This window comes from Ursus maritimus, unplaced genomic scaffold, assembly GCF_017311325.1.
Source record: "Ursus maritimus isolate PB19 unplaced genomic scaffold, ASM1731132v1 scaffold_4, whole genome shotgun sequence".
In the NCBI taxonomy this organism is placed as follows: Eukaryota; Metazoa; Chordata; class Mammalia; order Carnivora; family Ursidae; genus Ursus; species Ursus maritimus.
In genome coordinates this window covers 71572804-71586409 of record NW_024426552.1, presented here as the reverse complement: position 1 = coordinate 71586409, position 13606 = coordinate 71572804, and the positions used below count along the sequence as shown (strand labels likewise).

Below are 13606 nucleotides of genomic sequence, written 5' to 3'. Positions count from 1 at the left end.
AGAAAGAAAGAAAGAGAGGAAGGGAGGGGGGAAAAAAGAAGAAAGATGGGGAAAGCATGTAATTCTTTTTTCTCCATTAACCAGCAACCATTTATTGGTAGTACCATTCACCAAGATGGAAAACATAGGAAGTGAGAAAGAAGTATTGAGTTTGGGACCCCAGTTGAGTCACCACATTAGCAATGACCAGTAGGGAATCAGATTCCTAGATCTAGTGCTGGTGGAACACATTTGGGCTGGAAATACAGATTTGTCAGTCGTACTACAAGTCTATTCACTTACCTGTCTCGGGTTGGCAAAAGCTGGCCACCCTTTCTGGTGCACCTTTCATGAATGCCAGCCGATCACCCCCCATCTCTTGGGCAATGACTGTCATCCTCTGCAGTGCTGATGAGAATGGGAACTGATGCAGGATTGCAATTCCTTCCACTGGGACCTGGTTGTAGGATGAGGAATGGAGCGGGACATACCCACATAGCTCCTAGCTGTTAGGAATTAACTACTCCTCCCTTAATCCTTATTTTAACAAATACAGAGAGGGTGGTCTTAGCAATTTTCACAGATGGAATTCAAAGAAGACACATCTGTTCCCTTTTAAAATTGTAGGCCTGATGAGACTTTCCCTTTGAGTTTGAGCATTGTAGGGCAGATAGCAGGCAAGGCTTACCTGGCTGGCTGTTTTGCAGGGTTTAACTACCATGGCATATGCTGGCACTCCTTTGATGTGGAAATCGTCCCCAGAAACAGCCATCTCCTATTTCACAGATGGGATACTTCATTGTAGAGATTTATTTATTTATTGTTCATCCACTAATACCAGGCTCAAACTCTCCCCTTGAGAAAATCCTCACACCACCTCAATCCTCATTCTTGGTGTCTCCTCCCTCAGCTAGATGGAGATGAACCAGACTTATTTCACCATGGGGGGGGGGGGGAAGTGCATTGGAAATGCAGCAGAATTTGAAGGGCAGACACTTCTGAATTATTCATGCAATTTGTCCTGCTTTCTCTGTTGGAATGTGCTGCATAAAGGTTCCTTCTCCACTTCTGAAGAGCTCAACTTGAAAATAGTGAGCAGGAAGAGCCAGACTTGTGTGCGAGGGTCTTTGTTTGAAGCCGTTTCTGCCCTTCCCTCTTGGTCTAATTTAAATCGACGGTCCTCAGGGCCAGGCAGGGCAGGGACTGTGATGTGCATGGCTAGTGTTCAGTAAACACTCAGTAATTGCTGAAATAATAACCCTAAATTATAGTCAAAGCAACCTTTTACCCAAAGATGTCAAAATGTTTTGTAATCATATCATCCAGCCGCTGAAAAAAATCTCAGGGAGAAAATTGTAATTCCTGCTTAAAGGTATAGAAACAGTAACCCAAGAAGGATGGGGGACTGACAAAGTTACATCAACCTGCTGCAGAACCATGCCCCGCTAGAGCTGTAAGGGACTCTAGAGATCGGCTCCTTCCGCGGGGCTAACGCATGTATCCCAGGGGTCTAGCAGAGCACCCGGATGCAAGGGGGGGGAGGTGGGCTTGCGGTTAAGTAGATGGAGGGCGCTTCCCACACTTCATTGGGTACTCCCCCTCTTCTCTCTCAACCACAGCAACTCCAACTGTTGTTTTTTTATAGAATGCTTCTGAATAAGGTTTCTTTCTTTGTGTGTGAAGACAGATGCATTTTATTTATTTATTTATGTATTTATTTACTTATTGTTATTATGCTCAGTTAGCCACCATACAGTACATCATGTTGTGATGAGTACTGGGTGTTATATGCAGCCATGCAAATAAGGTTTCCTTTTAAGAAAAGATTCCAGCTTGGTTTCCTTGTTTTGTTTTGTTTCGTTTTGTTTGTTCGTTTTATAGGAACACTGCTGATCTAATTCAGTCCCGTCATTTTAAGGTCATGAGAGCCAAAGCCCCAACATGAGGCCTGACTTCACAGGGTCAAGCAATCAGAACAGAGCCAAAACTAGAACTGGGAAGCCAGACTACAGAACAAAGACAAAACCAGAACTGGGAAGTCCCGAACTACACCATGTGTTCTTAAATCTACTTCAAAGTCTCAACAAAAGTTCTTTCATGGTTTCCCTTTCTCTTGTTTCTAGCTTTAGAAACAAAATCAATAGTCAATGAATAGGAATAAAACTTTTGGTAACAAAGAGTTAGCCTAAGCACAGGGGACAGTGCTGTTTCCTAATCCCCATGTTCTAGAAAACTTTAAAACCAGACATTGCTCAAGAGTTGGAAAATAATTACACAATAATTATATTGTCTCAAGAGTTGGAAGATATATGATAATCATAATTACATTAATCCTATTAATCTGTAAAATGCCAGGCATATTGCCAGCAATTTTTTTTAAATGCATCATTCTATTTAATGCTCACAATAACCCTACAATGGAGATAATATTACTAGTCGCATTGTACAAATGAGGAAAACAGGCTTAGATTAGTTTGCCTGTCACCACTACATGCAACTCTTTATTGTAAACCTCACACTTGTAAGCACTGAATAACTATGAAATCTGTGTTGTCCTGGCATTGAAGATGCTGCTGAGCTTCTCTGAAGAGCAGGGTCTTACCCAAGTGGTGGCTTCAAACATCTTGAGATCCAGAGGATCTCCCTGGATGGTCCCATCGAGAAGAATCAGAGAGTGGCAGCTGGCCATGGCCGCACAGAGCGGGCCCCATGGCAAAGCCCTGCCCGAGGCAAAGCTGTGGATTTCCTGGAAGCTAAAGGAGAAAAGAAAAGGGGCTTCGGTCCTCTCCCTCCATCCCAAAATGGAGCTTCTGAAAGTAAATATCTATTTAAAAATTAATTTAGCATGGTTTACATTAGTACCCATTCTCTAACCCCCCCAGATCAATAGTGCTTCGTTTAGCCATCATCCTTCTATAAGTTCAGCAAGTATAAGAAAGGTCTTGGAGGTTCTCTCAAGCTCTTTCTTTTCCTTATTCTTTCTCTAGCACTGATTTAATTCCAGAGGTATGGAAAAAACTAGAAGTATCACCCCTAGTTTGAAGCACATTCTTATTATCTTTTCTTCCTCTGGGGCTACACAGGAACCTCTGGCTGTGCTCCCAATATGCAGATTCCAGACCTCTCACCATCCTAATTACTCTTCATTGGACAAGTGTGTATTTGTCGTAGTTTGTCTTCAAATGTGGTCTTCATTATCAGATTATTATTTCTCATGATAAGGACATTGCAATTCTTTAAATATGGCCTTAGTTTGCTCTCGCCTTTTCTTCTCGAAAGCAACCACATCACAGTGTTAGCTCATAATTTAGCCATATGTTTTTCTGGCTTCCGCATTCAAGCTTCCCTACAAGTTCAAAAACCACTTGGCTTTTTGATTACTGACCCTGTTGATTGTATCTATTACTATATATCAAAAGTTCAAGTTGTCTTAGTGGTTTTCAACATACCCCCCGTACTCAGTAACATTAAGCAATCACCAGCAGTGCGGCTAACACAGAAGGTTAAGCTCCCACTGAAAAGCAAACACAGATAAGGGGGGAGAAAAATCTTATTTGTAAGATGGCACACACACTCTCATCACTACGTGATTCTGGATATGTAACACTGAGTTCCTGAGGATTGGGCCAAACCCTGGTTTGCACGACAAATAAATAGAACACTCTCTCATCCTTGTCCTTGTATTCTTATCTGAATGTTTACGATTGATCCCTTTCAAATAGCCCAGATAGCCTTCTGATGGTTCTGGAAGTATCAGGCACATTGGGCAGGCCTTTTGGAAAAAGATAAGAACGATTAAAGATGAGCTTACCTTTTACGAGAAGATACTTAATAGCTTATAAGTCAGATGCTTACTTCCTACCTAGTATTAAATCAGTCTTCTCTGATATTATTAATTAAATTTATCAATGTTTTTTCAAATTCTAAATTTCCCTTGTTATTTAAAGCCAACTTTGACCTTTTTGAGGGAAGGAAGGAAAGGAGGAAGAAAGAGGGGCAGGCCTGATTAATCAATCAATAACCTAAAATTATTATCAATTGTTTTTATTTAAGTTTGACGAGCTACTTTTAGAAATAAACAGTTTTATAAATAATAGGATGTCAATTCAATAAGTGGAAAAGCAAAGGATGGAACACAGTAAGTTCATTTTAATAAAGCAAACATCTGCTATGCGCGTACTATGTGTACCCGGTATAATGCCACAGCACCAGGAACACACATGGAAATAAGAAACACGCTGCTCTCAGGCTGCTCGCGTATTTGAATAAGTGCATACGCTTTTTTTAGAAGCTGAAGCAGAAACATTCTAGTTAAGGGAAGACCAGGAATATATCTAAATCTATCTTTGAGAGAAAGAACTTTAGAATGCTTAATACTTAGAAGAGGTTTCTTCTGCGGAATAAAGTAACTAGAAGTACCACCCAGGAAAGAGACTTGTTTATAAATAATATTGTAACATGAACGTGTATTAAAGGCAGGTAATTAAAATCTTTTATGGATAAATTCTATGTCATCTGAGTAACACAGAAGAACCACAATGTACCCTTTATGTAATATAGGCTTCTGTGGTGGAAGTTGTAAGTGTGAGAGAGAAGCACTTTATTAAAAAAACCAAAACGTAAATGTCAGATGTTTCCTGTTCTGATCCCAAGTGGAGGGAGTGGCGAGAAAAAGCAGGCAGGGCTGCAAAGTCAGACATGGCCACAAGAGGGCCACACAAGAGAGCTGTGCAAATCCCACCACCCTTTTCTGGCCAGACAGGAGGAGTTTCAGGCATTAAGGTGGAGTTTCCAGAACTACAGTACCAGGGAAAGTAAGGGCATTAGCTACGGTTGACAGGTGCTCCTCTCCCTGCAATGCCGTGTACCCGAGTCCGTGCAGTGTTCTTCCTCCTGGCTCGCCCAAGGGCTTCCGTTTGCACAAGGAATGAGCCTCCCTGAGGGACAGCGTGCTGGTATTCTCCGGTTAGGTACCCTGGGTCAACTTCAGGCCCCTGACTAATATGCTGACAGCAAATTACTTTGTGTTTTTGTTTTTGTGTTTTTGCAAATTACATTTTAGCAAGGACTTGAAACCCCGCCACCTCCTAGGTTTGTGAATGGCACAGGGCAAGGGGTGGGGTGGAGGGAGATGTGCACGTTTTAATAAGACTTGGAAGTGTTCAAAAAGAGAGATGACATGAAGATACTATGGCAACCACTGCTCCAAAGCCAAAGTGAAAATGTCATCATTATTAATTTTCAGAAAAAAATGTAGAGTGTTTTTTCTAGGAAAAGAGAAATGCCAATGCGTTCGGTCCAGGATACTCACCCACTTCTATCACAGGGCACGACTCCCCAGAGATCCAGACCATCCCTTGTTAAGGTGCCTGTCTGAACAGAAACAAGCACTCGGTTTACTCTGAAGATTCGACAGCCCCATAATGACAACCCACGAGCTGTGTTTTAACAGAGAACTGTTATGTCGCGAACGCATTACTGAGATCAGCACCTCAAGGAAGGACACAAGCAGGTGGGTATCTGGGGTCCTGGGCAGAAGTTTCGATGAACTCACACCAATTATCTGGCCACGCCGGCGATGAAAGGAAAAAAACAGTATCTGCCTTACGTACTTCAGAGGCTGGTTTTGAGGATCTAATGGGAGACTAAATGGATGGGAAAGTCTTGGTAAGCCTGTAAGAGCTCTAGAATGGGGGAGTCCCAGTCTTTAGAGCAGGAGATAAAAGTATGTCATCAGAAATAAGTCATGGGAGTAGAATTTGTCCCTGCTCTAAACAGAAGTTTTGCTTTTTGACACCTTAAAAAAAGGTGCTTACTGGTATTTCTCTCAGTACGGGATAACGATGAAGAGCTTGGATTCATTTAAAACACCAGCTGTATGACCTGGGCAAATTGTTTACTCCCTCTGAACATCAGAGCCCTTTCCTGTAACATGCTTATCATCGGGTAAGGTTGTTGTGAACATCAAATGAGGTAATACAAAGTGCTTAACTTCATATCTGACATAGAGTAGGACCGAATTGTAATGATAATCACTCATAATTATTACTTATTTTATTCAAATTCATGTCATAATGGTCTTTCCCACCCCTGCTTCTTTTGCCAGCCCCAAGGAGGAGACGATTCCATAAATAGAACATCTTCCTTTGTTGCTAGTTTGATCACAAAATAATACTGAGATGCTGGCCGGAGCCATATTAACCTTCCGATCTCGGTAGATCTCTCTGATATTCCAGGAATTATATGATACCACTCTGATCCCCTTAATACTCTTTTATCAAAAACCTCAATGTACTGTTTAATGGGCACAGAGTTTCAGTTTGGGAAGACGGAAAAAATTCTCAGGTTGGACGGTGGTGATGTTTGCACAACAATGTAAATGTATTTAAAGCCACTTAAAAATGGCTAAAATCGTTAATGTACATTTTGCCACAATAAAAAATAAACTAAGAAAAAAGAGAACAACAATTAAAAAAGCAAAAGCAAAAAACACCTCTAAGATTCCCCACTACCTAAAGAGTATGTACAGATTTCTTAGCCAGACATTAAAGGTGCCTCCCATTACTAGTGTCTTGCTCTGGCCAAGACCACAAGCTCTATTGCTTTCCTGAATCCATTTTTGTGCCTATGTTCACCTGCCTCTAATGCCCTTGAATTCCATTAATTTTCCTCATATTATGATGATTTGACATCTTTAAAAACCTTTCTACAGAAAGACTGCATCTCTGGGGCTAGCCAATACTTACAGAGGTAGCAAGGGACTCAGCATGTGTTTTTTTTTTTAAATAATAATATTTTTTATTATATTATGTTACTCACCATACAGTACATCCCTAGTTTTTGATGTAAAGTTCCATGATTCATTACTTGCATATAACACCCAGTGCACCATGCGATACGTGCCCTCTGACAGCAAACTAACCAATCCTCTACCTGGCCCCTCTTCCTCAGAGTTTCCAGAACTACAGTATCAGGGAGGTAGTTCCCTGCCTTCATCATACCAGGGCCAAGTGCCAGAGAAAGCCATACAGCCCAAAGCTCACCCAATTCATTCAAACTAGTCAATCATGAGCCTGACTTGCCCTCCCTGGAGAGACCCCAATAAAGACCATGGCCCGAACATTCCCCTCACTCCTGCTTTACGACCTCATCAAATACTGGCATTCCTCCTGTGGCCCCACATGGCAAACCGTGCCTCTCCTTACCAGGAGAACTGTGGGTAATGTTAAACTTCTTCAAAGGCAATGACCTCTCTCTGCAGTCATCAGTCATCTTTATAAATGAAGACCTGGGCACAAAACAGCCCGTCTTCTCCATCTTCCCCTCTTACAGCTCCCACCCTCACCCAGTATAGGCAGAGACCAAAAGAATACATTCAAGAGAAGGTAGAATAAGAGATTGGTTGGGAATAACTGGCTTATAATCAAGGATAATTTTAAGCAATATACTACAGATGGGGAAATACAGTAAGAATATGATTGGAGTTTTCCTAAAACCATGTCCAATTACCCAAGTAAAACACAGTTAAATAAACTCTTCCTTTTTTTAAAATTCATTCATTAATTCGATAAATATTTATTGAGCACTGACTATACACTAAGCAATATTCTTGGCATTAAAGATACAGCAGTGACCATAGTAAAGGGTTTCAGTTTTGTTCTTTGTGTGGGGTTTTGACTGGGAAGGGGCAGAATGCTATTTTAATGAACTGGGTTTTATAGAACATTGGAGCTGGAAGGACTGTAAAAGAGTCACCTATTCAGTACCTATTCTCCCTCCTCTAAACCCCAGAATCGGAGAGCTCAAAAGATGTGCCTTTCCTGGATCACACACCCAACCAGAGAGAAAATGAAGTCAGATGCCACATCGCCTGTTTCCTGCCCCAGAGGCGTGGGAAGCACCTCGACCCAAAGACAGTGACGAGAAAATGGTGATGAGAACGAGCATGAAACACACATACCTTGTCAAAGCAGACAAGGTTTAATTGTCCACATACATTGATCCTCTGGGGGCTGAGGCAAAAGATGCCTCTCTTCTTCAGCCTCCTCTGGGCATAGATAATGCCCGTGGTCAGAGCCGCGGGTAGAGCAGGAGGAACCGCAATCGTGATGACATCCAGGGCTTTCTTCACCACCTCCTCGGGAGGTTCCTGGGACAAAAAGTCACACTTCAGCTCTTACAGGTCAATCAGTCCTGAACAGCATTGTGCATAGGGCTTTTTGTTTCTTCTTCTTCTTCTTCTTTTTTTTTTGTTTTTTACTTCGTTGGTCAAATTCCCAGAAATGACATGAGAGGGTCAAAGAGTATGGCTCTCATAAATTTTCCAAAATGCAATGAAAAAGTTTGTAATGCTTCGTACAACTACCAGCAGAGAACAATGTACAAATGTGCCATGACCTCACCGACGCTGGGTATCTGGGTTTTATTTTAAATTCCTTCTTTAATAACTACCAAACACTACGTTATTGGAATAAATATATTCTCAGGTTGAAAATGAAAAAAATAGCATAAGGAGAAGTGTATCCGGCGAGAGGCATGTGATAGCTCAGTAAACGCTGTTTTGTCCCTCTGGATCTGATCGTTACCATATTACTTGGTGATCGATGGCTGATATTGGGGACCTGTGAGTACATGTGCGGTTGTCAGTGTTCGGCTTTGTTTCCCAGGTTTATAAACCATGCCTGAGATTAAGGTTAGCATGCAGAGTATAACTTATACATAGATGAATGTTAGGTGTGCATATACTAAAAGAACAAAGGCACTTTACCCCGCTGAGCACATAGACACACGAAGTATAGACCATCCCGATGGTTGCTGTCCCTACAAGGCACAGGAGGAACATGATGGCGTCCCTGTAGAGCTTAAAATTCATTGGCTTCGGGTAGAGAATGGATCTCACGAGGTCCCCTTTTGCAGTGTTGAATCCTGAAGTAACAAACACACACTCCACATTCTCAGGATGACAAATCCTACCGCTAGTGTTCTTCTAAGCCTCAACATGGCCTTCGTTTTTCTCCAGAGATATTCAAACAGTGCTTAAGCCCAAAGACAATTAAAGGATAATTGGGAAAATAGCTGAGTCCCGGAACGGAAATCTCACCACACCTATTTTAGAGAACATTACTCTCTGATCTTTCTTCTCTCTACTTTTATTTATTTATTTTTTTTTTTTAAAGATTTTATTTATTTATTCGACAGAGATAGAGACAGTCAGCGAGAGAGGGAACACAAGCAGGGGGAGTGGGAGAGGAAGAAGCAGGCTCATAGCAGAAGAGCCTGATGTGGGGCTCGATCCCAGATCGCCGGGATCACGCCCTGAGCCGAAGGCAGACACTTAACCGCTGTGCCACCCAGGCGCCCCTCTTCTCTCTACTTTTAATTTCAATGCGTCCCAGAGCAAGGAAACCACCACACTGGGGTCAGAGCACAGCTTTTCCAAGTATAACTTCTTTTTTTTTTTTTTTTTTTTTTAGGTTTTATTTATTTGAGAGAGAGCATGCTCGACAGTGGAGTTAGGGACAGAAGGAGAGGGACAAGCAGACTCGTGCTGAGTTCCTAGCTCAACGTGGGGCTTGGTCTCATGACCCTGAGATCATGACCTGAGCCAAAATTAAGAGTAGGATGCTTGACTGACTGAGCCACCCAGGCACCCCCCAAGTATACCTTCATTTTAAGGAAACAACTCATGAGCATTCTCACTCTCTCTCTCTCTCTCTCTCTCACACACACACACACACACGTTACTTAAATTTAAACCATATGGCCCAGTCAATACTGATGGTCTTAATTTCTAATACTTTCCAATGTCAAGCTTTCAGTTTCTTTTTTTCTTTCTTTTTTTTTTTTTTAAGATTTTATTTTATTTATTTATTTGACAGAGAGAGAGACAGCCAGCAAGAGAGGGAACACAAGCAGGGGGAGTGAGAGAGGGAGAAGCAGGCTCCCAGTGGAGGAGCCTGATGCGGGGCTCGATCCCATAACGCTGGGATCACACCCTGAGCCAAAGGCAGATGCTTAATGACTGAGCCACCCAGGAGCCCACAAGCTTTCAGTTTCTAACCCTGACTAGAAAGAACTTGGGGTTTGGGCTTAAAAGATCTATGTTTTAGGTGGTGGTGACTGACTGTTTCATTTTTTTCTAAGTCTGCTTGGATTGTGCTGAGCTCAGCCTATCTACGTACAAAGTAGGAAGAGACATCTTTGCTGTGCTGGTTTGATATATGGAAATAGTTTATAAACCACAAAACACATGAATAGTAATTGTCGTCAGTATTATTTTTACTAAAAGGCCATACGCCATCATGCAATTCACACTTAAAATATATTAATTGACGTATGTTTGGCTTATTACCTAAGACTATCCCTTACCTAATAAATTTAAAGCACTAGACAAATGAAGCAAAAATACATCATTAAAGTAACAAAACAAAACAAAAGCTGCTAGCTCACCAGTCTGCAGCACCACAGCTCTCACCGTCCCAGAACAGGTTCCCTTGGCTTGGACGATCTCCGTCCCACAGAAGAGGACATGTCGCTTATAGTCTGCTTCACTCTGTGTTTTCCAGGGCTCAGAGCTCTCTGTCTTGGGTAATGGAGTTTTAGTCACTGGAATACTTTCTCCTATAGAAAACAAGCATCTCACTTTGTGAGGTGAGGAGACTTCACTCTTAAATAACGCATGCACTCACTCGGCCTGTGGCAGACATTGGTTATAAGACTTCCATGCGGGCAGGGACAGCCCTAGGTTTTAGGGTTTCAAGGAGAAAGAAATAGCGTTCTTGTTTTTAGGAGATTTGTAGTCCAGACAAATAAGTATAATGTTGTATTATAAATACTGAAAGTTTTGTAACGTCACACGTGGATGCTTAAAAAGACTAGAAATAGCTATGTAGGGAATAGCAAGTTGTGCATTCCAGAATGTGGGGTGTTGGGGAGTGAGTGGCCATGAGAGCTGGGTAGGAGCCAAAGCACGGAGGGTCTAAGTGCGCATATTTACGTGTTTAAATAGTTTTTGTAGGCATTAGTGGCAGAAGGGGGTGGATAGCTATTTCACTGCTTTATTCAGGAGACTAATAACATATTTGTGCGTGAGAGAGAGCACTCTATCTGCCGTATGGGGAGTGGACTGAAGTCTGGTGAGGTTGGAGGCTGGACATTCAGTTGGGGAGAACAAGGTCTAAACTATGGCAGTCGGCAGTGGGAGTAGAGAGAAAGTGCTGGATTTGAGAAGTAAGGAGGTAAGAAGTTATAAAACTTTGGGAGTTTTTCATCTTGGCAGGTCATATGGACAGAGAAATTCAAAATGGCTTCCCGGTTTCCAACTTGGGAGAATGAGCAGAGGGTGGCATTAGTCATCCACACAGGGATTATAGGAGGAAGGAAGAATTGCCTTATGGTCACCATGAGCTGGAGATGCCTTGTGAAATGGCTCTGCTGAGATGTCTTAAGTTTCTTTATTTGGGTTTGGAGTTCAGAGGAGAGGCCTTGACCAGAGACTTTTAGTCAGATCACCACCTTACAGACTATGATTAAAGCCACGGGAGAGATGAGATTACTTAGGGACCACGTGTGAGGAGAGAAGAGGATAGGGCTAGGACATAGCTCTGAGCAGCACCAACATCAAGTGTATGGGGGAAGAGGCGCGGCACAGGACGCTGGATGATGTGGTCAGTGGTAGAAGAACTTGGAGAGAAGGCGCTGTCTTGGAAAGTTAGGGAGAACAGAGTTTTCCAAAGGAAGGGATGGTCAGACTAGTCAAAAGCAGCAGAGAGGTCCACAAGAAGAGAAATCTGAAAAATCCTTTGGATTTGGCAATTGGGACATGGGTAACTTTTGCCAGTGTGGTGGAAGGGACAGATTGCAGCAGATTGGGGTACTAATACAAGGTGGTGAAGGAAGTTATGGAAACAATTCGGGCCTGTTCTGAGAAACAAACCTTGTAAAGCCTTCCACTGGTCTTTGCAGAGTGGGCAGTACAGAGTCAGATGTATGCTCCGCACTTTTGCTGGAAAATGGTCCTTAGTATTGCAATAGTCCCAGCACTAAGGGATCTTTACAAATCTACGCATTCTTTATAGGAAGAAAACTGGCCTGCCACACATTTAAAAAATATTTTTGGTAAAGTTAATAAAGAAAGATATGTGTTCTTGTCTCTATTTCATCCCTTCCTGGGCTACCCAGGAGAAATGGATTCAGTTTGGGCTTTCGTGGGAACCGCCGTATGTCATTGTGTCTTCTCAGCCCCCTAGTCCACCTGTGAAAAAGACATTCTGATTCTTCTTTAGCTTACAGAAATGTTGGCAAAACATCTCCTCATATGTGTGCGTGAGAACTCAAAGCGCTGTGACCTTGAACAAGTCACTTCTCCTTTCTGGACCTCAGCTTCCACATCCATGGGATGCAGCGACCTCTAAGGTCCCTCCCAGCTCCAGCATGCTATTTAAAAATGAAATACAGTTAGTCCAAAATTCCCAGTGTGTATTTTCATAGCAGCAGATGTGCCAAATGCTGAGTCATGAACTTTTCGACATGTTCCAGCCAAGCCAGAAAGAGCTTGGCCTTGACATTCTGGGTTTCAGGATGTCATCAGCAGCTTTCAAATCCTCCAAGTTTATCTGAAGATATATTTTATATGAAAACACTAAACATAAAAGCTATAAATGATTCTGAAACGTCTAATGATCTCCACAACCTTTTAAGGTAAAGTGACAAGGTTGTAATACCCTTTGTTCAAGAAGAAAATGCTAAGCACGCAGAAAGTTACAACTGTATCAAACTTAGCGCAGAGAAAGCAGCTTTCATTTGAACCCTCAGAACCATCCAGAGCAGGACAGTTTAGTAAGACTGATGGGAGTGGGAAGGTCCCACAGCAGCCCGTGCTTTGCCGTCGTTGTTCAGATAGAGGAGGAAGCCGGGAGAGTTTGCAGAGGCTGTAAGTTGTGAGACAGAACCGTACCTGTCAGCATGCCCTCATCTGCCACACAGCTGCCGTCAATCAGGATGGCATCACATGGCATTTGCACTTTGTTCCCCGTCAAAACTAATAGATCTCCAGGTACCAGGAAGCGTGATTCCAGCTCTTGGACTCCAGCTGAAAGTATGAGATGGCAGAGTCAAGTTAGATTTTTTCCCACAAAAGCAGAGTCCAACAACTCCCTTAATTGGAAATCGATGAAAAAGCAACCAGGACATTTTTTTTTAAAGGGAAGCTGTTTCTCAACATCGATTCAAAATCTGGAAACAATAAGAAAAAAAGTAATAAATTACATAAAATAAAAACTTTTGCGCGGTTAAACAATAAATAAATAAGCAGAGGAAAAAACTAAAGACAAATTCAGAAAACATGTTTGAAACTTACATTACATTACAAAAGATTAATATTCCTAATATATAAAGAACTCCTAAAAAAAAGAGAAGGATGTATAGCCAATCACTAATAGCAAAATTGCTAAAGATGTTAGCAGTTCACACCTGCACACGCGCACACACAATGCAAGTGGCATGTTAAACATTTGAAGAGATCTCATTCTTATTCATAACTTAAAAATTGAGAATTCCATCCTTCTTGCCTGCTTTCCTTCCATCCTTTCTTCCTGACTGCTTTCTTGTGCTTCTCTCCTCCCTTACT

General features: G+C 42.0%; 1 protein-coding gene across 1 annotated transcript in view; it reads right to left on the bottom strand.

Annotated features, from left to right (window-relative positions):
- Positions 1 to 13606, bottom strand: part of ATP13A4 (ATPase 13A4) — a 138848-nt gene that overhangs the window by 37782 nt on the left and 87460 nt on the right. Inside the window, exons 14-21 of the mRNA XM_008705149.2 lie at positions 12935 to 13069; positions 10429 to 10599; positions 8747 to 8904; positions 7940 to 8128; positions 5291 to 5352; positions 2582 to 2732; positions 668 to 754; positions 283 to 436 (exon numbers count right to left, since the gene is read on the bottom strand). Of these exons, the coding sequence (XP_008703371.2) occupies positions 283 to 436; positions 668 to 754; positions 2582 to 2732; positions 5291 to 5352; positions 7940 to 8128; positions 8747 to 8904; positions 10429 to 10599; positions 12935 to 13069 (1107 nt within the window). The remainder of the gene's footprint in view (positions 1 to 282; positions 437 to 667; positions 755 to 2581; positions 2733 to 5290; positions 5353 to 7939; positions 8129 to 8746; positions 8905 to 10428; positions 10600 to 12934; positions 13070 to 13606) is intronic.